The sequence below is a fragment of the Dipodomys spectabilis genome, unplaced genomic scaffold, assembly GCF_019054845.1.
Source record: "Dipodomys spectabilis isolate Male_0828 unplaced genomic scaffold, ASM1905484v1 ptg000125l, whole genome shotgun sequence".
NCBI lineage: Eukaryota > Metazoa > Chordata > Mammalia > Rodentia > Heteromyidae > Dipodomys > Dipodomys spectabilis.
Window position 1 is genome coordinate 10,027,793 of NW_024870802.1, and position 27,135 is coordinate 10,054,927.

Genomic DNA, 27,135 nt, shown 5'->3' on the forward strand with positions numbered 1-27,135 from the left:
GCCATCCCAGGGGGCTTGGGGAGCCCTCTCACCCAAGCGCCTCGGCCTGTGTGCCAGTAGAAGCCTGTGTGCCTCGCATGGTGGGTGGGATGGGAAGCGGGGGAGGTTGTAATTGTAGACTGCGCCCTCTGAGTATGGGTTCTTGGGTGCTTTGTGGACAAGCACCTGCTTATTGGGAGGGAAAGTGGGGTCCTGGTATGTCTGTGGGGGGCCCTGTGTGGAGGGAGGGTTGTACATGTGTGGTCCTGCTAGGCCTGTGCTCAGGCTGGTGTGTGCACTGGGGTGTCTGTCGGACATACTTGGCTATGGCTGGAGCCTGTGTCAGCACGTGTTTGTGTACCTGTTGGGGGGGGCGTGTCTACTTGTGGGGTGAGATGTGCCCATGTGACTGGCAGCTGGCTCAGGTGTCTCAGAAGGCCTGCCCACTGGGGCATGGGGGCATTTCCTCCTGTGAACACATTGGGTAAGGGATCTGAGGGGTGGAACTGTGGCTGCAAGTGGCAGGCACAACTATTCCCAGTCCTCAGTTTGGGTGGGCATCCTGATAGGGGAACTGAGAGGGGGGGGCAGAGCTGGGCCTGGGGGGGCACCTAACACCCTCCCCAGGAAACTTTCCTTGGGCCTCAGTCAGATTATAGTAGCTGTTACAAGATTATAGTAGCTGTTACATAGTTATGCAGCCCGTTGGTTCTTCTCTGTGTGACCTTTGGCAAGCATTGCAACCTCCCTGTTCCTGTTTCCTGTTCTCTTTAAAGCAAAAGTGGTACTGTTATCTATCCTATGTTTAAAAGAACACAGCAAGTTAACGTACCACCTATGGAAGCACCTTCATCACCATCATCATAGCCGTTATAGTCCCTACTTCCTTCACTTTCTGAAACCCTGGGACCCAGCTTTCACCTTGGTCCCTCCATTGTGTGTGCCCTCCCCCCCCCCCCCAGTTTCTCCCCTAAAGGCAAGATTCCTGCCCTCCCTCCTTCTTGCCCTACTCTTCCTAAGTAAGGCTGGGCTCCACCCAGGCCTGGCTAGAAGAGGATCCCAGCCACTCCGCCTTCTGCCCTCCAGCCAGGAAAAGGATGGGAGGAGAAATTTAATTTACATTGGTATGCTTATGATAATGGCCACTTAGTACCTCATTCAAAGTGCCTGGCTGGAGCCAGGCCCTAGGAATTTAGTAGTGACTGGCTTTCCTTTGTGACCTTGCATAGATTTCTTAGCCTCACTGTATCTTTTCCTCTTCTGTAAACCAAGAGATATTCTTTACATTCATCTTGGGACCTCTAACTTCTTTTCCCCTTCATTTCTGGGGAATCATTTAAAGCTGGGACTTCCTGCATTCTGGGCAAGTGCTGTACCATAGAGCTACATCCCAACCCTTCCCCACTTTGATGGTTAATTTTGTCTATCAACCCTTGAACTAGGGCACCTGAGTATTTGGCCAAGTGTTATTCTGGATGTTTTTGTCGAGGTGGTTTTTTTATGAGATTTACCTTTAAATCAGTAGACCTCTGTTAAGCTGATTACATTCCTTTATGTGGGTGGGTATCAGCAGTTGAAGGTCTTCATAGAAAAAAGACTGATGACCCCTAAGTAGGAGAACTGACAGCAAGTCTGCCCTAGGACTTGACTGCACCTCTGCCTGGACTCCTGCCAGCCATCCCTACCACATGACTGAGCCTCCAGTCATGTGAGCACCTTCCCCACCCCCTCCATAAGCACATCCTGTTGGTCCTATTTCTCTGGAGAACCTTAATACACACCCAGGTGAAGACTAGATCAATAACTACCTGCAAGCAGCGTTGGAACACTGCCAATAACCAAGAAACCTGTCCCAGGTGCTAGCTACTGTTACTTAATGAGCACCTACTCTGTGCTGGTGAAGTGCTAGCTGCTGCTATTTTTTTTCTTAAGTTTATTTGCACCTCCCTCTGCCACACTTGCTTCTTCCCAGCGTGGTGCCATCTGTCTGTTGGTCAGGCCTGACACCTAACTTTGACCCCTCCCTTCCTCTCACCTGTCAGAGTGACCTAAAGCTCTCCCTCCGTCACACCTGGTAGAGGCCTCTTTATCTCTGCGGGAGGACCCAAGCTTTTTACTGAGGTCTTCTGATTCCTTTACTCTTCTTACCACCACTAGGGGGCACTCTTCAAATATGTTGCAAATAGTGGTATTTTTTTCATCTTAAATTTCCCCAGAGAGGGTGCATACCCCCTAGAACAAACTCTGTTTTGGCCTACACAGAGTCCTGTGTAACTTGAGGCCTCTCCCTCAGGCTCACCCAGAGTGGTCATTGTTTTCCCTTACTTAATGTCAACTGATGAATCTCAAGCATAACTGTCAAAAGGCCTTCCATGCACTACCTGGAGTACCACGTGACTGAATAATTAGTCAGCTGGTCATGTTAACATAACCATCATACTTGCTAAATGGGCAGCAGCCTTGCAGAAATGTGCACAGAGTTAGTAAGGCAAGTGCTCCGTTTCCTATTCTGTGGCAAGAGGCTGGTTGTTGTTGTCTGTGCTTGCTCCAGAATCCAGAGGGCTGAAACAGCTCACCTCAGCAGGACTTCTTTCTCTTCTGTCTTTGAGACTTGGGTGTTCTCAGCCATCTAGCAAGCTGCACAAGGAGTTCTGAGGTGGACCACTAGGGGGCGTAGATAACTGCGGGGCCTCTGGAGTCTTTGGGGCCCTGCCACTGCTTGGGTGGAAGGCCTGGTGCTCTGTTCCCTCTGGGACCCTATGATGAGCTCCAGCTCGTTTAAATGCAAATGAGGTTACTTAAGCATGTTGCAAGTTCTCTTAGGCAAGTGTTGATGTTCCTGGTGAAGTCCTGTTTACTTCATAGCTGGAAAAGTGGTGAGCTCAGCCTGGCTTCTTGCTCAGTGATCATTAACTGGTCTTATTGGGCACAATTAATGAGATTGGCATTGATGTAGTTCCACACTACATCACAGTGGAGAAACAGTGTTGCTAGGGGTGAGAGATTGGTTTTGACTTCATATGAGCCCCAGCTCTCCACAGAGAGAGCTTTGTTATTATTGGCTTTGTTATTATTTGCTGATGGGTTCTAAAAGGCAGGGAGAAGTCACCTTACTTCTCCATTAAGAAGAAGATGCAATGGAGGTATTTTGTCCAATTCTGTGAGTCCCAGAGGAGACAAGGCTAAAATGTAGCACTGCTGAGTTAAGAATGCAGGGCTTGGGGCTGGGAAGGTGGCTTGGTGGTCGAGTGCTTGCTTAGCATGCACAAAGCCCTGGGTTCTATTCCTCAGCACCACATAAATAGAAAAAGCCTGAAGTAACACTGTGGCTCAAGGGGTAGAGTGCTAGCCTTGAGCAAAAAGAAGCTCAGTCACAGTGCCCAGGCCCTGAGTTCAAGCCCCAGGACTGGTAAAAACAAAACAAAAAGAATGCAGGGCTTTTGACTGGAGGCCTGGCTCTGTTGGTTGAGCGCTAGCCAATGAGCAAAAACAGCAGGTACTGAGTTTGAATCCTGGTCTCAGACCTAAAAGAAAAAGAAAAGAATTCATGTTCAATACCTTGGGTTCCATTCCCAGCAACACACACACACACACACACACACACACACACACACACACACGCATGCATGCACTCGTGCATGCGCGCGCGCTAGCCTTGGCCTCATCTCTTAATTGCCATCAAGTCTCCAGTGACCAGCTGGCCCAGTTTTACACACCAGATATGGAGGTTAAGGAACTTGCCCAAGGTCAGACAATCAGACACAGAGTTCAGATGTGGTCCTGAACCAAACTCAGTTTCTACCCAAGTTCACTTCTTCCTAAACCAGGGCATGAGGGGGCTTTTGGTGCCAGGGCTGTGGCTCTAAAGCCCTTTAGTGGGGGTTCCCTAGATTGGGGAAGGCACTGCCTCAAGAGAATCTCCCCCAGAGCCTTCGAGAAGGAATCCATTGGTCATAGCAGATTCTCAACTGGGTGAAGGGTTCCTTTGCAGGGCTTGACTGATATCCCCGCCAAAGGGACTAGGGAAGCAGTTTCCAGGGCTTTTTGTCCGCCGGAGCTACCCATCCTCAACAAGAAAAGCTTTCCAGGCTGCTTGGAGAGCACATAGCCAAGATCTTCTGGCTTCCTCCCTTGGCCCATCCCCAAAGCGAGCGTGTCCTGTAGTGGCATCACACGAGTAGTGTTTTCTTAAAGTTTAGATTTCCATGGCTCGGAGTCCTCAGCCTTGTGTCACCCCAGCAGTTCAAAGCCATCTAATTGGAAATAAAGGGAGGCCGATCTGTTTGGCAACTTCAAGGCCAGCCCATGTGGCAGTGGTGAGCTGGAGAAAATGAGAGCTGCACACGTGTGTGCATGGGCCATGACTCTTCTGCCCAAGGCAGCAGCCTGCTACACACACAGCGCTGGGCAGCGTAGGGGCACTTCCCCGGGATGGAGGCAGCTGGCTTGTTGCCGCCTCACTCTAACCACAGACTTGCTCCTGCTGGGAAAAGAGACAGTTGACCTGGAAAGAAGCAGGCTAGGCAAAGACCTACAGGCTCACTGCAGAATCTGAGACAGCTCCATGGCATTCACATCCCCAAGCCCTGCCCAGCATCTCGGGGGTGATGCCTAGTAATCTGCATTTGTTGACAGAGTCCCTAGGCTTCTGGTCTTTCCTGAAACTCTGTCTTCTTAAGTACTGGGATTACAGTACAGGGGAGATGGGGTATTAACTGAGGCTTGAACTCAGGGCCTTGTGCTCTTGTGCATAACATTTCTTGCTCAAGGCTGGCACTGTACACTTGAGTCAGCTCTACTTTCAGCTTTTTGGTGGTTAGTTGGAGAATAAGAGTCTCATGGGCTTTCTTGTCCAGGTTGGCTTTGAACCTCAGATATCTAGCTAGGATTACAGGCATGAGGCCCTTCTCCCCTGCCCCCCAGTACCCAGCCTTCTCAGGTTTGCATTCTGGATGTGGTAGATGGGCAGTGAGTGGTAGGAGGACTAGAATCCTGTGATGGACTGGACTATTCTTTGAAGATGTTCCAGGTTATGTCCTGAGTTGGGGTTGAGCCACAGGGGCAGGAATGGGGGAACCTGTCAAGAGAACAGGATTCTAAGTCTCTCATCTCTGAAATGCTGGCCTAGCATTTTGCAGTCTTGGAGAATAGCCATATGGAAGGGGCCTTCCCATCTGGCCTCCTCAGACAGCACTGCTGAGACGTCTGCCTTTTATTTTGTTCCTTGCGGGTGGGAGGGGGTGGGGGGGAGGAGATACCCAAGTTGTGGTCCAGCAAAGAAATGCTTCCCACTACAGCCCTCCGCCAGAAAGCACCTTGTTCCTCACTGCAGCTTTCTGTGTTGCTGACATGTCATAGCGACATTTCCAGTCATGACAGAGCCAATGGGAGAACAGAGACTTGGGGGAAATGTGCATAGCTTATTGTTTTAGCACCTTTTTTTCTGATCTAAAGTTACTTTGTTTGGAAACAGAAATGTGGCGTGTGTAATTTATTGGCCCATGGTCCTTTTATAATCAGTCGGTTTTGAAACGTGAAGTGGAAAAAACTATTTTTTCCCAAAGTTTCAGGAAACTTAGAAGTCCTTTTCCCCTGACTCTCTGCTTTGTCCCCTGGATCTTTTTGCCACATGTAACCCAAGCAGCTGACACGAAGATGGATTTAATTAATGTTAGGGCTGGAGCCTTGTGCCAAGACAACAAAGCCGTGTCACAAAGAGGAGCTGGCACTGTCGTCGTTGTTGTTGTCATAGTCCTGTGTGTGTGTGTGTGTGTGTGTGTGTGTGTGTGTGCGCGTGTGCGCGCGCGCGCGCGCGCGTGCGTTCTAGGGCTTGAACTCAGGGCTTAGATGCTGTCCTTAGCTTTTTCATTCAAGGCTAGCACTCTACCACTTGAGCCCTACAACTTCTAGTTTTTTAGTGGTTAATTGGAGATCAGAGTCTCATAGACGTTTCTGCCCAGGCTGGCTTCAAACCTAGATTCTCAGATCTCTGCCTCCTGAGCAGCGAGGATTATAGGTGTGAGCCACCAATGCCTAGCATGACCCTTCTTCTTGACACTGATTCTGGCTCATAGGTACGTTGTTTCAGGATCCCCTGTAGTCTCCATGATTGCTTCTCCTGTTCTACAGGGCCTTGAAGTTCAGCCTGGCCTACCTTAGGCTCATCGAGTATAGGAACAAAGTGTGAAGGTCCAGTTCCTGCAGGAAGGTGAAGTCTTTGTATGGAAGTAATGACTGGCCAAACTAGGGCTTTCCTTGCATGTGTATAAACCTGTCAGCTCCTCCCTGGAATCCAATGTGGCTCCTAGATCCTCATTTGCATTGTATCACAGGATTCTGAGTAGAAAGGTCTGTCCTCACCTTCCTCTGCTCTAAGTCTATGGACCTGGGAGCCACAGTGGCAGCCTGTGTTTGGGGAACCCTGGAAGCCCAATGGATGGGAAGTGTGTTGGAATGGCTTCGGGAGCTAGGCTGTCCTTCCAAGATGGGATGGCTCCCATCTTTCCTACAACTGGCCTCACTGGCTCTGGCCATGCCTTCTAGGTATCTCTACTAAGAATCTGAGTGCTAGGGCTGGGAAGGTGGCTCAGTGGTAGAGTGCTTGCCTTGCATGCATGAGGCCCTGGGTCCGATTCCTCAGCACCACATAAGCAGAAAAAGCCGGAAGTGGCGCTGTGGCTCAAGTGGTAGTGAACTAGCCTTGAGCTGAAGAGCTGAGGGACAGCACCCAGGCCCAGAGTTCAAGCCCCACAACCAACAACAACAACAAAAAGAATCGGAGTGCCTGTTCTGTGCCAGCCCTTGTGATTGAGTCCCAGTGGAGTAGGGCATGTTGTAAATCAATATCAGTGGGCAGAGGGACAGGGAGTTTCTGTGAATCGTATGTAGACCTGCCTAGGAAGCAATGAGCCAGCCAAAAGGGAAAGAAATTGTGCAAAAAATATTGATGAGCCCCAGTACTTGTTGGCCTAGTACATGACTACTTTTTGTTGTGGTTGGTCGTGGAGCCTCACCTTCCTGAGTAGCTAGGATTATAGGCATGAGCCACCAGCGCCTGGCTATAGGACTATTTTTTTTTTTTTTTGGGTCCGGTCGTGGGGCCTGAACTCTGGGCCTGGGCGCTGTCCCTCAGCTCTTCAGCTCAAGGCTAGCACTCTACCACTTGAGCCACAGCGCCACTTCCGGCTTTTTTCTTTTTGCTTATGTGGTGCTGAGGAATTAAACCCAGGGCCTCAGGCATGCAAGGCAAGCACTGTACCACTGAGCCACCTTCCCAGCCCCTATATGACTACTTTTAAACTAGGCATCTAAGGCAGGCCTAGTAATGCATACCTGTTATCTCAGTACTTGGAAGTTGAAGCAGGAGTCAAGACTTTGTCTCTAAATAAATAAAGTAAGTAAACTGAGCCCCTGTCATCTCCTCTGCACTCCTGGAAGAACTACTGCCTGGGGTCAGTTCCAGAATGTGCCTGAGTTAGAGAGAACTTGTTCCTAGAGCTTTCTCTAACCTTATTTCGAAGCAGATCTTGTCTCCAGCAATCTCCTGGGACATACTTGGTCCTCATCTGTGGAAGGAGGACATGGAATCTGGTTCAGTCAGGCACCTGGACCTAGGAGGTTCTCATTAGGTATCTGACTGTGACCTCCTTAGAGAGGGAGCCTCCAGGCCTCAGAATTCTCCAGGTATTGGTAGTGAACCAGGATGGACAGGACAGCAAACCCCATCATACCCCAGCAGAGACCAGCTGAGCCTAGGGAAGTGACCTGAACATCCCACATGCCCTCAGGACTCGGGGGCCGCCTGAGCATCTAAGCACTCAGCATCGGCCTGAGTCTGCGCTGTGGCGCCAAAGGGTTAACTTTGTACTCCCCCCTCCCCTTTCAGATCTCCCAGTCCCTGACCTTTCCCCAGCCTGCAGGCCCTCTCAGCTGCTGCTTCCTGGGCATAGCTCCATCACGTGAGAGCCAGATGTGGGGATTTCCCAAGCTGTGATGTGTGCGTGTCTGTGCGTGCGCATGCACAGCTCTGTTTACGTGGCATCTGTGAGTTCAGGGGATTGGCCCAGACCCACACAGAGCAGGGGAGGGAATGGGGCGAGAAGCCCAGGGCCTCCAGCACACGCTGTTGGGGGTTGACTGAGTCCTGCCCCCACCAGACATTCTAGATAAGTGAGTTGTTCCATGCAGACTCCCATTTCCTGCAATATCCGTCTTGCCATAAGAACATACTGGTTATGGATTTTAAGAAAGAATCTCTTCAAAAGGCTTTGAAGCAGATACTTGAAGTCAGCAGCCTTTCTGGGATGGTCTATAGGCTGGAGGACCTTCCATGAACCACTGGTCCAGCACGGACAAGACTCTGGGCTTTCCCAGCCTGGATGTGGCCTAGAAGGCCAACACTTGATTACCTAGTAGGTCCTGGGCACTGAAGGTGGTGGGTCCTCATTTTCCCACAAACCCATGGGCATCAATACCAATGAGGGTCCATCTTCCCATTAGCCACTGTGGATCAATTAGGCACCATGCCCGGGACCTTGGGCATGCTGGGCAAGTGCTCTACCATTGAGCTACATCTCCAGGCCAGCTGGTCAGTCATGGGACTTGAACTCGGCCTGGGTGCTGTCCTGAGCTCTTCAGTTGAAGGCAAGTGCTCTACCACTTGAGCCACAGTGCCACTTCTGGTTTTCTGGTGATTTATTAGAGATAAGAGTCTCATGGATTTTCCTGCCCAGGCTGGCTTTGAACCACGACCCTCTGGTCTCAGCCTCCTGAGTAGCTAGGATTATAGATGTGAGTCACAGCACCTGGCTCATTCTTACTAAGCACCTCTTAAAGGGCTGGGAATGTGTCTTAGAATTCTTGCCTAGCACCTCCTATGTACCAGACACTTGCTAGGCTATACTGGAGCCAGTTGAGATGGTAAAGAACACAGGGCAGGGTGAGGGGCACAGGTCAGCCTTGAAGTGTGGGCAGTCTCAACCTCAGTTCAGGAAAGAGCCCTCCCTCCTCCTGGACCCTGGTCCCCCAACTGCATTGCTGTCCCTCTCCAGTTGGTGGCAGCATCCAGCCAAGTGGCCACTGCAGCCTGTGAGCCTTGTCCTAATGGCAGCCCTGGTTAACAAGTGAGACCTCAAGGTTTACAGTGCTGCAGCTCCACCTAGGATGCTCAGGGCAGCCTGGTGAGGAAGGATGACCCTTTGGGGATAGGTTCCACAGTGCCAGGCGGGTGACTGAGGCAGAAGTCCTGGAGCAGACAGGAGAAAGAAGTGAGTAGCATTGCCTCCAAGCTGAAGAGGTCCAGTGGAGCCAGATAGCTGTCAGCAGGGCCCAGCCGCACTCGTGGTCCATGCTCACTAAATAGCTAGTGGCTGATTCATCGATGATCTGATAGCGCGCATCCAGTGCAGAGAAGACAAGACAAGACGTTCCACTCCAGTTGGGCCTGGGGAGGGGAGGATGTCGAGCTGGAGTGCACTTCTTGTCCACTCCTGTGGAAGCAGGGCTGGGTGGGGCTGCAGGACAGGGAAGGGACTGCCTCTTTCTGTGAGCACAGTAGAGGCTTAAGCTGGGGGACTGGTGGGCGGATGACCAGGAGGGGATATCCCAGTCAATTGGAAAGACCACCAAGGCAGACCACAGGAGGGAGGGGAGCTGGCTATAATCCTGGAACAGTCTCAATGCTGAGTTTGTCTCTTCACACACAAATGCCCTGGGGCCAGGAGAGGTGAGGAGCTGGGAACTGAGGGGGAGGCTGCAGCTGCAGGGCAGAGGCTGTGGCCCCCCCTGACTCCCCACTCCGCACCTCTGCTTGCCCACAGCCTGAGGAGCCCAGGCCCCTGTCCTAACAGATGCTTCAGGGATTCTTTCCAGGTCAGAGCCCTGGAGCTGACCTATTATAAAGCAGCCACAACTCCCCTCCACCACCACCCCACCCCCAGGTCATGGGGATTGAATTCCAGGCCTGGGCGCTGCCCCTGAGCTCTTCAGCTCAAGGCTAGTGCTCTACCACTTGAGCCACAGTGCCACTTCTGGTTTTCTGGTGGTTTATTGGAGTCTCATGGATTTTCCTGCCTGGGCTGGCTTTGAACTGTGATCCTCAGATCTCAGCCTCTTTAATAGCTAGGATTACAGGCATGAGCCACCGGTGTCCAAGGGCATTCTTGACCTCTGCCCACACCCACTGGGTACCTAGACTTGCCCTAGGTGGGCAGCCTTGCACGCAGTAGTCCCTGAGGGGCTGTGAAATGCCTCCAGACCCTCCATTCTCCCTCCTCTCCCCATTCTCCACCTGACTGCCTAGCTCAGGCCAGAGGGGTGTGTATATTCCTCTCCTCCCTTGGGCTAGGCTGGACTTGGGACTCTTGGGAAGGTGAAACTATGGAGAAGGAGTCAGGCCCTTCCTGGTGTGGGGCAAGCAAAATGCATAGCTGTATGGCTGTGTTTATACAGGGAAGCCGGGAGGAGATAAATAAGGCCTTCCTTGCTTGGCTAGGGTCCAGGGAGGATCCAGACAATGATGAATCCCAGTAGGGCCCCTTTCTTCCCAAGCCTTGGCCTGCCTGTCAGGGCTCAAGTCTCCCTCCCTCACTTCTTTTCTGTAGGAAGGAACCTAAGAGAAAGACCGTTAACTCACTTTCCTCCCCTGGAAACTGCAAATTGTTGTAAAGATTGAATAAGATAACGTTCAGAAGATGTTTAACACCATGTCAAGCCTGAGGGTTAAGTGAATAAGACCTGGTTTAATCTAACCCTTGTCTTACCACTTACTTGCTGTGTGATCTTAGACAGGTATCTTTCCCTATCTGGCTTCTTGGCTAGAGGTGTGTTAGAGGGAACTGAACATGGACACGAACAAGTTTTTATTTTTATTTATTTTTTTACAAATTCTTTATTGTGATTAAGTGATTACATAATTTCCCAAATTCACTGTATTGTGGGATAGTGATGCTCAGTTAAAGTCACACATTCTAACTTTCATGGGACAAATTGTCTATCATGGTCTATAAAGTTTATGAGTTCTATGAGCTTTGACAATACAGTTATTTCTTCCACATTGGGTGATATGTACATTTCTTTTGTTTTGCATAGCATCAGCTGTTCCCTCTTTCCCACTTGTTTCCTCCCTCCCATCGCTGCCATTGAGTTGCTTAGTTCATTTTGATCAATTTCCAGTGCAGCTGATGGGTCCTGCTGTTGTATGTTTTCCCCTGATTCCCTCTAGTTCTGTGTCCTCCTCCTAGTTTCCCTCTGGTGTGCACAAATATACCATATATGTGATCAGCAGCATGGGGTTATTTAGTAATAATTCGACCAGATGAGTGGAGGTCCTTTGTTTCTCAGATCTTATTTATTCTCATATCACCTTATGTTTTGCATTTAACATCCACTTATCAGGGAGACCATGTGCCATTTGTCTCTTTGCTTTTGGCTTACCTCACTCAACATGATTTCTTCTAGTTCCATCCATTTCCCTGCAAATGCCATTATTTTGTCCTTTCTAATGGCTGCATAATATTCCATTGTGTATAGATATCACAATTTTTGGATCCATTCATCTGTGGTGGGACATCTGGGTTGTTTCCATATCCTAGCTATTGTAAACAGTGCTTCAATAAACATGGAGATGCATGTGTTCTTGTATCCTGGTTCCTGTTGTTCAGGGTAGATGCCTGAAGTTGTATGACGGGTCATAAGGGAGGTCAAAATTTAGTTTTCTGAGGACCCTCCAGACTGCTTTCCTAAGTGGTTGTATAAGTGACAAACAGGTTTTAGGTCTTTGAAAAGATATTCATCAGAATTTCAGCCTTCTGCCCTTCGATTTCTTAAGCACTTCCATTTATTTAGGTCAAGTCTGTGACCCAGAACCCTCAGGTCACAGGTACAACCAACTACATAATTTACATGATGAAATCACAGGGCCTCTTGTTCATCAATTATGAATGATTTTAAGTCCCATGACAGAAGAACGTTATACCAGCACCAGGCCCTTCTGTCTAAGCTTAGGTGATTGACTGCAAGAGGCACACCTCCAGGAAGCCAGCCCTGCCTGCAGAGGAGGAGCCCATAGGGCTCAGGTCTGAGCCAGCACAGTGGCAGCATTAACCCCTCACCCTCCAGTCCACACACATCTGCCCCATGACCCAAACCCTGCCATACAGCTTCACCTCCCAGCACCAACTGGCGGCTAAGTTTACACCTGAGCTTCAGCCAGGACAAACCCTGCTCAGACTATAGTACAGCAGTAAGGTGGTAACCATTGCCAGCCTCTACCCAAGTGGATTTTGATTGACTGCCTGTCATGGTAACCTGTGCTATGCTCTCCCAGAGGGGAACATCTGAGTAGCCAGACCACCTCTTTGTGAAGGACTAGTGCGGAATGCTGTATTTATGATGGAACAGCCCAGTAGACAGGAGTGTGCTCACTTAGGTAAATCCTAATGCTGCTAGTAAACAGTGGTAAAGCATCTGCTAGATCCTAAGTTGGCAGTCTGGAGGTGGTGGCCATGTTTCTGGGCTGTGTCATCAGGAAAGAAAAGAAGATGTGGAGTCTGTGGGAAATCCTACTGATCCAGCCCTGTGCAGAGTTTAGCTGTGTGAAAGCAAGGAAAAGACGGGAATGCATGGGTTATTTAGGAACCAACTCAAGGCTGCAGCAAGAACAATAAAATTCCCGAGGAGGGAGAGGTCTCCAGTGGGATCCTGAAGGAGGGAAGGGCGTGGGAAGACAGGAGGTTTTCATTCCATTCAGGCCCCTCCACTCCAGGAGCCCTGGGCTAGGGCTGCAAAAGCCAGTAAGGGGGTGGCCCTGCCCTGGCCCCCCAAGTCTCTGTGGGGTTTGATCTGTATTCACTGCTGTCTCCACCTGGGCTCCAAGCCTCCTCGATTTATTAGTTGGGATGGGTGGAGCTTATTTCCTATGGGGAAGCTTTCCTGGAATCATGGTTGGGGCTGGCTTTGGGTACATTGAGCCCAGTCCTCAGTGCTTTGGGGGGGCCGTGTTAAGAATGGGCAAGCCCTCACCTGACCTAGTCTGGTGAAACATAGCATTCCTGGGGATTGGCTAGGGGACAGTTTTTTATAAAACCAGGGGCACCTGTCCTACCCTTTGGATTTCTCCCATCCTTTCTACCTGACAAGAATCAGGGCCACAGCATCTGCGAAGCCCTTTTTTCTCACCACACCTTGTGAGAATCAGGATTTTCTAGGCCATGATTCCTGTGGGCTCAACCAGTCAGTGAGAATGGCTACAGAAGCACCATGGGATGTAGAGCAAGACACTCTGTTCCCATCCCTGCCCTCTCCCAGGAGCCCAGGGCTTTTGCCGGTTTTATCCCTGTCACCCATTCCCCTTTGTGTCCCAGGGACCTGTTCCTACTCCCTCCCCCATAAATCATTTCATCCTGAAAATACTCAAAAAGAAAATAGTGCAGATATTTTTGTGAAACTCCAGGTTATAAGGGGGGCGGGGGGATTTGCTAAATGCTCCATCTGTGAACAAAAGCAGCAGAGTCAGCACAAGAACCAAGTTTCTATTCCTTTTTCTTTGGTGCTGGTACTTGTGCTTGAAGGCTTAAACTCAGGGCCTAGGTGCCGTCTCTAAACTGTTTTTGCTCAAGACTGGTGCTTGGTCACTTGAGTCACAGCTCCACATCTGACTTTTTGGTGGTTAATTGGAGATAAGAGTCTCATGGACCTTCTGCTTGGGCTGGAGGGTGATCCAACCTCTCAAATCAGATCTCAGCCTTGTGAGTATCTAGGATTATAGGCATGAACCACAGTCAGCTGGCTGGTGTATTTTTGTGGTAGTATTGGAGATTGAATTTAGCATTCCAGATTGGAGGCTGCTCTGCCAGTGAAGACTTGACTTTGTCTTTCAGATAGGGTCCTGTGCTTTTGCCCTAAGTGGCCTTGGACAGCCATCTTTCCATTTCCTGAGTAACTGGGATTACAGGCTAGGACCTCTATACACAGCTTGTTTTGATTGTTGGTTTTGTTTTTGGTGGTACTTGTGCTGGGTCTCGAGGCTTTGCATTTGCCTAGGCAGGCAATCTACCTACTACTTGAGCCACATCTCTGGGCCTTTTTCTTTTCATTATTTTTCTAGGCTGGCCTAGATCAAGACCTTCTTTACTTCACTTCTGGGATGAAAGGCACATGTTACCATGCCTGGCTTTTTGTTGATTGAGATGGGTCCTGTGAACTTCATGCCAGAGTTGGCTTGGAACTTTTTCCTTCTCATTTTAGCCACTCATGCTAAGAGCCACCATATCCTGCTTTCCAACTTGTTTTTCTTACCTTTTTCCCCCATCTCTGGCCTCTAGCCTCAGTTTTCCTATCTCTGCCTCCTGAGTAACCCATAGGCTTCTATTATTCCTGTTGTACACCTCTGCCCTTGGTGCCTCTCAGCTGGCAACCAAGTCTCTCCTACCTAGTACATGAGCCTGTGGGGGACATTTCATATTCAAACCTTAATGACTAGACTTGGGTTTCCAGACATTGAGCCTGCATTCAAGTACATTTGTCTCTTTCTCTGGAAAGATTCATTTCAGCTCCATCACACAGCTTGTATTATGGAGAGCATCAGGTTTCCCTTGGGAAAGTCTAGAGTACCACACAACAACGTTAGAGAATAGTAGGCCCAGATGCTTCATTATACAGATGTGAGCATTCAAGCCTAGAGGAGTTAGGCCGCTCTCCCAAGGTCACACAGCTAGTCCTCAGCAGGACCAAGCATTCAGATTTGCAATCTGATGGCCTTTGTATTCCAGCAGGCCAAAAAACCCTGTTCATTTAGCTTGGTTCTGTGTCACCAGAGGAGAGGGAGGTGGAGGTTTAGAGAGAATAGGGAGCAGTTGGTTTGTGTCTGTCGCAGCCACTCTGTTGGCTGTGCCTGCCTCTTGCCCCGAGCCAGCAAGCCCTCTCTGCCTCTCGGCCAGGGTTTGTGAGCCAAGGCATCTCCTCTGTTCATTGTAACAAGGTGGATGGCTCTCTCTCACCCCAGGAGAAAAGAAGGACTGGATTTATTTTGTACATCCAGGGATTGGGAAATAAACCATTTGGAAAGACCTTTTTTTTTTAAAGACAGGCTTGTTTCTGGTCTGCTTTCCAGTTTCCTTTGGGAACAAGAAAAGGAGAGCTGCTTATGGGGGGGAGGAGGGCAAGAAGAGTAAGCTCAAATTGTCTGCTGCTGGCCCCATCTAGCTTACTCTGTGGTTGTCTAAATAAAGCTTTATTGGAACATGGCCCATTCCTTGTTTTCCATTGCGTTTGTGGCTGCTTTTGTATTACGAGGGGGCATTTGAGCAGCCTTAACTTCTCGGGCCCAGAATCACTTCTGGATTTTCTGGGCCTGGGTCAAGTGTCTTCCTATGGTTCACTAGAAGACGTGTACTTTTTCCTAAAATGTTTCCTCACAAAGAATCCAAAAGGAACCCAAAATGGAAGTGTGCATGGTAGAAGGCTACTGGTGGTAGAGATGGTCTCTAAGCTGGGCCGGTACAAGGCTGTGTAGATTTAGAGGGGGCTGGACTAGGCCTGCACTATCCGAGCATAACCTTGTTAGGGAACAAGGACTGGGTACAGTAAGTCAGAATCTTACAAAGGTGGGTTCTAAGCTGGTTAGTCCCTTGTTCTGTACTCAGCCTTCCCGGGCCACAGCAGCAAAAAGCCTGAGCAGTCCTCTGTATGTATGTCTGGTACCAGCCTTCCAGGGCAACGGCACCAGCATCAAGCAACTCACTGCTAGGCCTACTAAGAAGCTCTGGCCTCAGACCCAGCTCTGTTTGTCCCCACCTCCAGCTGACTTGGTGTCTGAGAGTGCTGGGAGGTAGGACAAGGTACCAGTGTTTTCTGGCAGTGAATGCTATCTAGTTATCACTCTTGCAGCTTGGGGCTGTGACTTTCCTGGTGCCCCAGAGCCGTTTGAACTTGGGAGCCAGGCATACGCATACCACAGTCAGGAAATTCTGCCAATCTCTGCAACCTTGAAAGAGACAGACACTCTTACTAGTTACACAGCCTCAGACAAGTTAATTAGCCTATCGGTTTTAGTTTCTTCTAATACAAAATGAAGGGAATAATAGTGCTTTTCATTGTAGGTTTGCTGTGTGAAGTCAATGAGTTGCTGTGTGTGAAATACACACTACAAATGAGACAGACAGTAACTGTAAATGTTGCTGTTTATCTGCTGTTGATTGTAGCTGGCTGTGAAGGGGTCACAGCCCTGGTTCTGGGGTAAAATCTGCAAGACCTGCACCTCAATGTTTCCTTGTAATTGTCCCCACTGTGGCTAGTGCTCTGCTCTTAGAGGGGAGGGACAGCCCAACATGGAGCACTGGTCTTGGGGCACTGCCACACCAGGTTCCATGCTGGCTTCTAGACACTTGGGCCTATTGCCTCCTCTGTCTGAGCATTTCCGCCCCTGTAAAATGGGTCCCGAGAATGTGTGCCTACTTCGTGGGGTTATTACAGGTGCCAAATGGGCCACTGTAGGCACACAGGTATGACCTGATGCCCTACTAATGTTTACTCCAGTGAACGCCAAGAGCTTTCTGCCTTGTTACCCGGCTAACAGTATCACATACATCTCACACCTGCATGTTATTTTATGGGACTTTCCTTTTGTTCCTCCCTTTTGCCTGGAGGACAGTATAACCCCATTTCCAGGTGAGGAAACTGAGACCCAAAGGGGCCACCATTGTGTGAGCCTAGAATAGATCCTCCCCACCCCCACCCCAAACTCCTGGTCACAGAGGTTCCTCTGCAGGGTTAGATTTGGTTTGGTTTGGGTGGGACTGGGTTGGGCTCTAAAGGGAGGGGAGCTCACATTCACCCACTGGGTCCTTCTTGTCGGTCCCCCCTCCCTGGATGGGGCTATGGCAAGGGCTGGACAAAGACTTCAAGGCCTAGTAGTGTTAGGTTTTTTAAAAAGAGGTAGCCGAGTAAGAACTGCACCACACACGTGGTATTCAGGTAAGGGGTAGGTTTATTCAGTAGACCTGCTGGGACCAGGCAAGGTTGGCACTCCACTCGGCTGGCAAAAGAAAAGGAGCGTCTGGCCCCGGATTAGGCCTTATATAGGGTAGGGGGCGGGGAAGGGTTTGTCCAGGTAAAGGGAAGTGGGATCAGGTGGGAGAAAGGTGTGGCCACATCAGGTTGTGACCTCAGCGGATGCGGATGTGACCTCTTCCAGGTGTCCCAGTTGCCTAGGTAACGCAGGTACTGGGTGAGGTCTGTTCAGGAATGGACCTTACAAGTAGATGTTTCCACATGACCTAGAGACTGGCCTTGGGTGCGACCAACCCTGACAGTGGAGGTTCTAGATTCGGTCTGCTGAGCCTGTTAGCCTGTGAGAGTCCTCAAAGCCATCAGGTCCCAAGGGGCCAGCAACCCACGTGGCCACTGAGGCAAAACCGAGCTGCTGTCTCCAGGGCCCTGACAACCCAAGGGGACCCAATCCAGAGGAGGAACTGGGGAGGATTCTGGGCTCCAGAGAATTCCTGCGTTTCGACAGACACCTCATTATCCCCATCCAGCCTCTGTAATCACACAGGCCCACACCCAGCGGCAGTCCCAGGCCAGGAAATCACTTCCCTCCCCTCCCCGTCTTCCGCCCACGGCACCAGCACTGCTGCCCTGCCGCCGCCTGGAGCCACTCTGCGTGGACCTCCGGCCTGCCTAACAGTTCTCTCCTCTGCTTCTCCTCTCCTGCTGCTGCCCACTGCTGGGGCTTGGAAGTGTGGCTGTCCAGCTGGGCTGAATCTCCCAAGAAGGACGTGACAGGTAGGGCCTGGCGTGCGTGTACGTGCATGCTAGTGAACATGTGTGTCATGGCACGTGTGTTCTGTGCTCCAGGCGGCTTTCTTTCTGCATGCTTCCCAGTGACGGTCTTTTATTGGCATGCGTGGCATCTCTCTATGACCTCGCCTGCCAGACGAACCCTTTGCTGTCCTTCCTCCCTGCTGCCAGCTGGGGATGTTTGGTAGTGAGGGGCCCCCGTTACAGTGTGAGATGACCCCCACCCCCGTGCGCGCTGGCCCCGGTGTGTGTGCGTTTGAATCCTGGCCTTGCCACGTCCCCACTGTGCTTCCTGAGGAGGGTTGCGTAACCTCCCCCGGGAGATGGGATGCCACTCAAGGGGAGCCTGGTACCCAGGAAGTGTCAGGGTCATGGGGGTGGGGAGCTGTCTGTCGCACGGGCCATCCCAGTGATCTTGAGGCTGTCCTGCCAGAATGAGTCACCTTGCCTCAGGGAGCTGAACTGAGGTCCTTGCTCCCCAAACCTGGCTTCCTGAAAGTTCACTGCAGGGGGCAGGGGGGGGGGGAGCAGGGAGTTGGAGACTTGGGCTAGCGAGTGGGGTCGTCCTGTGCCTGTGGCTGAGTAATGCTGGGTCACAGTCCCCACAGGGTCACAGCAGCCCTGAGCTGGGAGCTGCCTCCAGCCTCCGGGAGCTTGTAGGCCTTTGGCCTGCCTGGCAGAGATGGCTTTAAGGGACTTGGGACCTGGCTGGCGTCTGGCAAAGCTGGGCCACAGCTCAGGGACCTAGGTTGAGCCTTTGGTCTTAATGCATGGCGGCAGAAAAACCCGGACAGTGCCAAGAGGGAGATGCTGGGGGTAGGGGCCAGAAATAGGATTTCCAGAAGCATCTCCTGTGGGGCCTTTTCATTTCTGAGAGCAAAGATCCAGAGTTTAGGAGGTTTAGGGGACAAGGATCAAGTGTCAGGGGCCAGAGGGGTTTGGGTCAGCTCCCAGACTAACGTCTGACGTGTAGCTCCCTCTCATCCTGGCAGCTGTGTGGAGTGGAGGTGGACTTCATGGGAGAGGGGGCTAGGAGGGGGGGAAGCAGCAAGGGGAGGGCCCCTGCCTTGGATTCCTGGTGTTCCCTGTGACCAGGGCCTGAGCCTGAGCTAATCACTGGGCGCCTGTCCCTTTTTCCCTTCTGCACAAGCCAGTGAGCTGGAGCCCACTTGGCCCAGGGCAATACATTCTATTCACTAAACGTATAGGGCATCCTGGGAGGAGCCCCGCCACGGGGCTGTGGAGAGCCCTTGGTGGGGTGCCCAGGATGAAAGAGTGATGGGGGGCCTGGGGCGGAGCTACTACAAGGCCTGGCTCCCGAGGATGATCCCCAGCTGTCAGGAGCTAGAGGCACAGGGAAGGTGGCGGGGTACGACAGCTGCCCTGGAAGTCCAGGGCTGTTCTAAGGCAGGCCACCAGGCCTCTGTGGGCCTTGGGTTTCCTTCTGGAATGCTGGAGGATTTTGAAACTCAGAGGAGACAAGCCGATGCAGGAGTACTAAGAGATAAGGGTCCTGGGGCTGCTTGGCCCAGTGTGCACCCCAGTGGTGCCCAGGGGCGCTGAGCAGACTCTGCAGCTGGTAGGGGCCCACTCTCTTCCCGGAGGCGGGGCCTGAGGGGGCATGTTTGAGAGACACCAGCCCCACGCCTCCCCCTCTGCTCCTCTTTAGGGTGCAGCTCTTTAGAGCTGCCTGCCTGCTGGTTACAAGACTCTTTTCTAGCTCCTCCCCATTCTTTTCTGTTTGTTCTGGAAACAGCTGTCTGCAGTTTACCCAGGGCTTTAACTCCTGTCACTTCACTGCATGCTCAGAACAGTCCCACGAGGTCCTGTTATGGTTCCTGTTTACAGATGAGGGAGCTAAGGCTCAGAGAGGTTAAGTTTCCCTCCCAGGGTCACAGAGCAAACAAGAGCAAAACAGGACTGGCCCTCAGCTCCTCAGACTAAGTCTAAGCCTTTACATCTCAAGTCCGAGGCAATGAGTGCTTCCTGTGCATCTATGGCATCAGTTCTGGGCGAACGCCATACTAAGGCAGCAGTGGTGTGAAGTGCACAGACTGGCTGAGGATGAAAGAGGGTACCATGGCTGGGTGGTAAACGATCTTCCTGGAGGCAGAAATGCTGGAGTACTCAGAGAAGAGGGACGCTTTCTGGGCAGGGGGCAGGGCTCTAGCACAGCCTTGGAGAGGAAAAGCATGCGTAGAGCAGTGTTGCTGGCACATAGTAGGCATTCAGACATGTGTGTCCAATTATGGCTATTGCACAGAATGGTGGGGGAGGGGTCAGGGAACTTGGGGAGCTCAGATTGCAAGAAAGACTGGAGTTGAATTTGGCCTTTATTCTATGGGCACCAGGGAGCCCTTGGAAGTGCTGGAATAGTGGACTGACTTGGCAAAGGCCTCATTTTGAAGTTTAAGTTGGCAGCCAAGAGCGGGCAGCAGCCAGGGTTCCATCCAGGTGGTAGGTGGAGGAATGCAGGTGTGAGGCAAAGTGGGAGAGGATCCCAGGCACGGCCCTGGACCCCAGCAGGCCAGCCAGGAGCTCTGGAGTGAAGCACGATGCTGGGGTGGGCATTCCCACCCCTGGGGAGACCTCTGACCAAACTCCCAGCCCCAGAGGGGCTGCGCTCCCTAGAAGGGACCCACACTGTGTCCATGCTTCTGCCCAAACCCTCTCATCTGAACACAGGCAGCTCTGCCACTGCCCCTCCCTTCCCCCAGGCAGACTCCTCCAGCCCCCAACTTTCCTGGCCCTGGCTGGGAGGGGATCCAGAGCCGGCTCTATGGAATGACATCACTGCCCACCAGCTGCCTGGCCTTTGGAGTGCTTTCTCATCTGGATACCTGCTCCCAGCGCCTGCCCGCCCGCCCGCCTACCCACGGGGGCAGCAGCCACACTCTAAGAGACAGATGCTTGAGAGGGCCAGCTGGGAACCCAAATGCGCTGAGGCTACGGTGGTGGGGGGCAGAGTGGGAGGGAAGCAGGAAGGACAAAGTGTGTGTGTCCCTGTGTTTGTCCCTCAGCTTCAGCGGCCTCCTAGAAGCGCCCCAGCCTGCCCCTGCTATGCAACAGTAAAGGAAGAATGTTCTCTTCCCTTCTCTACCTCTATCCCAGAGTCTTCAGCAAGCTCAAGCCAGTTTTCCAGGAATGGGGGTGGGGGTAGGGGCGGTGGGCATGACCTACCGATTTTTCTCCACTTTGAAATCCTGCCTCAGATTTTTCTTGGCCTGGATCAAAATGAGCTGATGTCTGTCCACCTTCCAGCACCTCCGCTTGTCCTTCCTTGCTGACATCATCTGGCCACAAACCCAGAGCTCCTTGTTCCTTCTTGCCTCAGTTTCCCTGACTCCTTTCCCATTTGGGAGGTGAGGCCATCCAGCCACTGTCCCTCTGTCTGGCAGTTCATTCATTTCACACACACAGGCATCGTGGTCTAGTCCGTCAGGGTAGCAAGAGTCAAAAAGAAGCCCACACTCCTGTCTGTATGAGGCATCGCCTGTGTACCGGGTGTCTGAGGATGTAATGGGGCCCCCACTGAAGGCCTGGCATCAGTCATGTGTGGTACAGAATTTAAGACTCTATGACAGTAGCAGGGCTTGGGCTCAGTTCTAGCTGCATGATTGTAGCAAACTTTCTTCTCCTGGTGAGACTGTGTGCCCGTAGGTAAAATGGGGCTGTCACAGGGCCTGTACTGCATAAGGTGGTTGTGAGAATCAAGCAGGACAGTAGAACACCACAGTCAGACTCTGCAGGAGGCCCTGCTGCTGGAGACTATGTCACCTGTATGACTGCCATACCCTTGGGACTTGGGAGCTCTTGCTGGGGAACTCCTCTCTTCTATTTGGATCTTGAGTTTTGCCCTTCTCACTTTTCACACCCAGGATCCCCCAAACCAGACAGGTGTGGCCCCACAGGGCAGAGGCCAGCATGATTTTGTGCTTGTGGCCTTAGGAAGTGCTGCTGGCCCCAGCCTCCCAGGTCTGCTCTGATGTCCCCCAGGGCACAGTGGGAGGCCATCTGTCAGCCCAGCCTCGCTGATGGCTCATGGCAGGCAGGCGCAAGCGCAAAAGCTGCCAGCACCCGCGTGCAGAGGCGGAGCCTCCCTGCTGCCCAGCTGTTGGGTACATTTCTGCTTGAAATACAATCCTGGCTTTGGAGGGGCTGCCTGGGGCTTACATGTGCATACCCACCCACAGGGCACACCTCAGCTTGGACAGAATCCCTTCTGCGGCTCCAGAGGGCCCCGCTGGGGCTGGGGGTGGGGGCACACCACATAGGGGCAAAAGTGTTTAAATACACTCCAAATAGGGAGGGGGCATACAAATACCTGACCAGTTAAACCTGAGGCCCAACCTTTGGGGTTTTTATTTTTTTAATTTAATTTAATTTTTTGTCAGTCATGGGGCCTGAACTCTGGGCCTGGGCGCTGTCCGTCAGCTCTTCAGCTCAAGGCTAGTATTCTACCACTAGAGCCACAGCGCCACTTCCGGCTTTTTCTGCTTATGTGGTGTTGAGGAATTGAACCCAGGGCCTCATGCATACAAGGCAAGCGCTCTACCATTGAGCCACCTCCCCAGCCCCCTTTGAGGTGTTTGAAAAGCTCCTTGGGTGATTCTGTACCTTTAAGTGGAAGATTTATTATGCCAGAAGAACAATGGGTGTGTGGAAACAGAAATGAGAAGCTCTCTGTAACCAGGAACTAACGATGTGTGGCGCAAGTGGTAGAGTGGCAGCCATGAGCTGTCAAGAATACCAAGTGAGAGCTCCAGGACCTTGAGTTCCAGTACTGTGGGCATGCTTTTACACACACACACACACACACACACACACACACACACGTGCGTGTAAATGAAGTTCTAATGAAAAGAGAGATGGTTTGATCCACTACCCACCCCCCCTCCTCAAAAAAAAGGTGAATGCATTTGGGTTTCTCTATACCAGCTGTAGGAGCTGGGGTGAGTCTCTGAGCCTCTAAGAATGTAAAATGGGAAAAGAGGGAGGGGTTTGTGACGGGATGTGACTGGATTGAGGAAACTTGGCCATTGGTATGGCCAGGCTAGGGATGTGAAGCCCCCAGCTCAAGGAGATTGGCAGGCATAGATTTTTGTATTTGACTTTGGTTTTGAGATGGAGTCTCATTCTGGAGCCCAGGCTGGCCTTGAACTCAAGATCTCCCTGCCTCAGCTTCCAGTGAACTGCTGTGTCTGAATGACAAAAGGTTTAAGCAGTGTCCTAGGACCTCCCTTTGGGCTAGATAGTTCTATTTGGGAAGGCTTCCTGGATCCTGGCTGGTGGATTGTATTAACTTCTGGCAGGGCACATAACATTAGCTTTAGGTAATGGTAATTGTTGAAGCACAGAAGGGTTTATGGAGCACATTTAGCCACACAGCCAGTAAGCCAGATGGTCTACCCTGCAGCCTGGTGCTTCCTGAACGAATGTCACACTGGTCCAGTAACTGGTGAGGCAGACCAGTTACTTACTCCTTGGAGCCTGCGGCCTACCTACCCTCCCTCCCTACCTCCTTACCTCAGCCTTAGGCCCTTGGATCTCCTAAGAAGGTGGCTGGAGGCTGCTGGAGTTTGAGCACATCCCAGCACTCTTGGAAGAGGGAGACCAAGGCTCTTGGTGAGGGCTGAAGCTAGGCCCACTGGGGCATCCTGAGGCTGAGCCTGCCAGAAGGACAGGAATGGAGCCGAACTTGAGGAAAAGTTGGCGGAGGTGTGGGGATGGGGGTTGGGGGGGGGTGGGCTGGGCTCCAGTGCTGGCGCTGGGACTTTCTTCTTGGGTTTCAAGTAAACAGTCTGGGCCCTCCTCCCCTCCCCTGCCTCCACCCCCTGCTCCTCATTCGATGGGTCTCATGTGTTTCTATTTAAGGGCTGCGAGTAAGCCCCAGTGATTGGCGGCCTCAAACCCTCTGGACTCCTCGCAGGGCCTGGGCTGTGGAGAAGTTCTCTCCCGCTCTCCCTCTCCCGCCTCAGGGAGCTCTGCTGCCTTTTCTCTCTTGGCTTACAGGCTTGGTTGGGGTAAAGGCTGGGGCCTCGTCCTGGGCCTGCCCCCTCCGCCTCCTCTCTCTTTCCTGCACTGTGGCCTCAGCCCTCATGGGCCGCCCACTGCTTGCTCCTGGCCCTCCCCTCACACCCTGGCGGGCCCAGGAGTCTAGAGACCACATCAGCCCCAGGCCGCTCTGCACACTCCCCCATGCCGGGCTGTGACTAACTCTTCAGGGCAGCAGGCTTTCCCCTCTCTTTCCTGGGCCTCTGTCTCCATCTGTCTCTGGCCCCTTCCTCCCCCTTCTCCTTCCCCTGTCCCCCCTGGCTCCCCATGTCCCCCGGTCCCCGCAGTGCAGCGGGCCAGTGTGGGGCCTTGCTATATGGCCTGTCCTTGGGGCCCAGCGAGCTTCGAGCCCTGGCTGCGGGCTGGCCCTTGGAGCAGCACTGGCGACCGAGCAGCCTCTCGAAGGGGCAATGGACAGGGGGCGCCCCGGCCGCGGGGCCATGGCTGGCCGCTGGCTCACCGCGTGCTTTCTGCCCTCACCAGGTGCCGACACCAACGCCGAGCCCATGATCCTGGAACAGTATGTGGTGGTGTCCAACTATAAGAAGCAGGAGAACTCGGAGCTGAGCCTCCAGGCTGGGGAGGTGGTGGATGTCATCGAGAAGAACGAAAGTGGTAAGTGCCTGGCCGCTGGCTGTCCATTCGGGGTTCCAGCCTGGCTCCCCAGCCTGGCTAGGTTTTGTTCCTGTCCTCCTCCCCCCACCTCTGCAGCTATACGTTATTTCCATCTGGCAGGGAGAAAGGCTGAGGAGTCTGAAGTTCCCCCTGTTGGTTTGGGCTGCAGGCCAGCAGTTTGCCTGGTGGTGGAAGAATGTCTCTCAGGCTGAGGGGTAATTAGCCGGCTTGTGTTAGCGTAAGACCCGGGTGGCAGAAAGCAAGGTCCAGTCCTGCTTGGGAAGCCCACGCTCTCTGAGGTCCCTGGCTCTGGGGTGCCCAACAGCAGTTTCTCCGGTGGGGGCCATATTCCAAGCCAGGATCTGGGTTTTCAGCCGAGGCCTGAGAACCCAGCCAGCTGGTGGGAAACATGGCTATAGCATCACAGTGGGGTTCAGAGTCGCCGGGCCCCCAATGAGTTGTCTGGGGAAGGACCGGTCCTGTGGGAGTTGACCAGTGTGTGGGTGGTGAGCTGACTGCCCCCTGCTGAGCTGGAGGCCGCCAGGATTTGGGAAGAGGACCCAGATGGGGACGAAGCCAGGTCCTGCAGCCAGAGAGGGTCCTGCGGCAACCGCTTTGTCGTTAGGAGCAGACGTAGGGGCCGTGCCGACGGCTGCCCAGGGGCTGCTGGTTCCAAGGTTCTTACAGACTGCGCCAAAATCCCTTAGTGTCCTTGGCAGCAGAAGTCGTGGCAGGTGGAGAAAAAAAGAGCCCAAGTCTGTCAGTCCCATGTTTGGGGATTGTGTGGTTCGGGACCAGCAATGGTCCTCAGACTCACGACATCCATGGGTCGTTTGCTTAGGCCTGCCGTGCCGGGTGATGCTTGACTGGGCTTGGAAGTGTGTTGTTCCAGTTCCACTTTGCTTGGGGAAGGCTGTGCATGGGAGCTCCCCACACTGGGTTTCTCCAGAGCAGGAGGGGCCTCCCGTTTTCACCTTGTCCTTTGGTACTCTTTGAATATTTTGAAAGGCGGCAAACCAAAGGCCATGTCCATTCTATGGACAGAGTGACGGAGGCACAGAGATTGAGAGGAAGCAAGCACCCTAAGGTTAAAGGTGGAATCAACATACTCTAGATTGTCTTGGTGACAAGTAGCTACCAAGAGACAATCCCAGTGAGCCTCTGGAGGAGGTGGGCTCAGGATTCTGCCAGAGGTCTTAAAAGCAGGCTGATGGAGCACGGAGATGAGGTGTGAGCACAGGCCTGACTCATGGCCCTCCTTGACCTGGAGTCTTCACAACTCATTCCCCTGTCAGAGAGGTCAGGCTCTGCCTCTGTGCCTGGAGTCACCCTGTCCACCTAGCAGAGCTGTGTCCCTGGTGTAACGCCTTGACCCTTGGCTCTAGGTAGCCACCACACTGGTCCTCTTCCCGTCCAGCTATTCCCTCAAGTCTTTGTTATGCCATCAGCCCCACTTCCCTGCTCCCCAAGGAAGCTGCCACTGCCCATGGGGAGGGTACGGAAGCCCTAAGCACCTTTCGTGGTGGATTGGGAGATGTGGGCGTGGGATTCGTTGCTCATTTGGGAGCTTACACCTCAGGAAGACAGAGGTTCTGTCTAAGGTCAGATCTTCCCTCAGGGACCCTTGGACTGCTGCACCTGCCCTCTGTCATGGCAGCTGTCTAGCCCCAGAGCAGCAGGAAGGGGTGAGCCCCTCAGGTCACCGGGGTCAGCCACTGGTCAGGATGGCAGAAGATACACCTAGAAGAAAGTCTGTCCTGCTTTAAGACTCTGTGATTCCCAAGGGCATGTTTGCCCTCTCCCTTCTTAATCCACATCCATGACTCTATCAATACTTGGAGTCCTGCCTGGGCCTAAGAGAAAACTTTGAAAAAGCAGGAGTCAGTGTTGGCCTGGGAAGCGTGTAGAAATACCACGTGTGGAGCGCGCCATGGCTGTCTGAGGAGGCCCAGCCTCCCTGACTCGTGCCTGGGAAGTTCTACTTCACAGACCCTATGAGAGAACGGCTGTCCCTCAAAGCAGGATTCCGCCTGCCGCCGGTGGGCTGGTGGCTTCACATCCCCTAACTTCTCTAAGCTGTGATTGTCCTTTGTTTAATCTGGAGATAAGCTTGTGACTGCTTAGAAGTGGGACAGGAGCAAATAAGCTCCACGAGCCCACTCCTGAGTCTGAACACAGTGACCCCTGAGTCTGGACACTGCGATGGGGTGACTCATTCGGGCCATGGGTGTAAGGTGGAGCCAGCCTCTGTGCACATGGCTTTTCTGCCCTGCTGGGAGTTTCGTATCTTGCCCCTCAGTGGAGATGGCTGCACCACTGCAGGTGTTTGCACGGGGGCACGGAGCGCTGTGGCCATCTGTGTATTGCCGTCAAAAGCCTGGAGGCCCGAGTGTACAGCTAGCTTAACCTCAGAAACTAAGTGGGTGGAAGAGGAAGGAAGGGTGCCAAGTTGCAGAGCTGGGAAGGTAGTTCCTTGGTAGGGAAGCTGGAGGGTGGGGAAGGAGGCGTGTACATCTGAGAGCTGGCTTCACAAGGGGTGGCGATTGAAGCTTTTGAACTCTAGAACAAAGACCCACTTGTGATGCCCCTGACCTGGGACATGGTGGGCGTGTGGAGGCATTTCCATTGGCATGGATGGGCAGCAGCCCCAGGCAGCAGCTTCCCCTAGGCCTCCCATTGTGCGCCTTCTCG

General features: G+C 52.5%; 1 protein-coding gene across 1 annotated transcript in view; it reads left to right on the forward strand.

Moving 5' to 3' along the window:
- Window positions 1-27,135, forward strand: part of Sh3pxd2a (SH3 and PX domains 2A) — a 192,728-nt gene that overhangs the window by 119,257 nt on the left and 46,336 nt on the right. Inside the window, exons 7-8 of the mRNA XM_042689196.1 lie at window positions 17,716-17,760; window positions 24,313-24,444. Of these exons, the coding sequence (XP_042545130.1) occupies window positions 17,716-17,760; window positions 24,313-24,444 (177 nt within the window). The remainder of the gene's footprint in view (window positions 1-17,715; window positions 17,761-24,312; window positions 24,445-27,135) is intronic.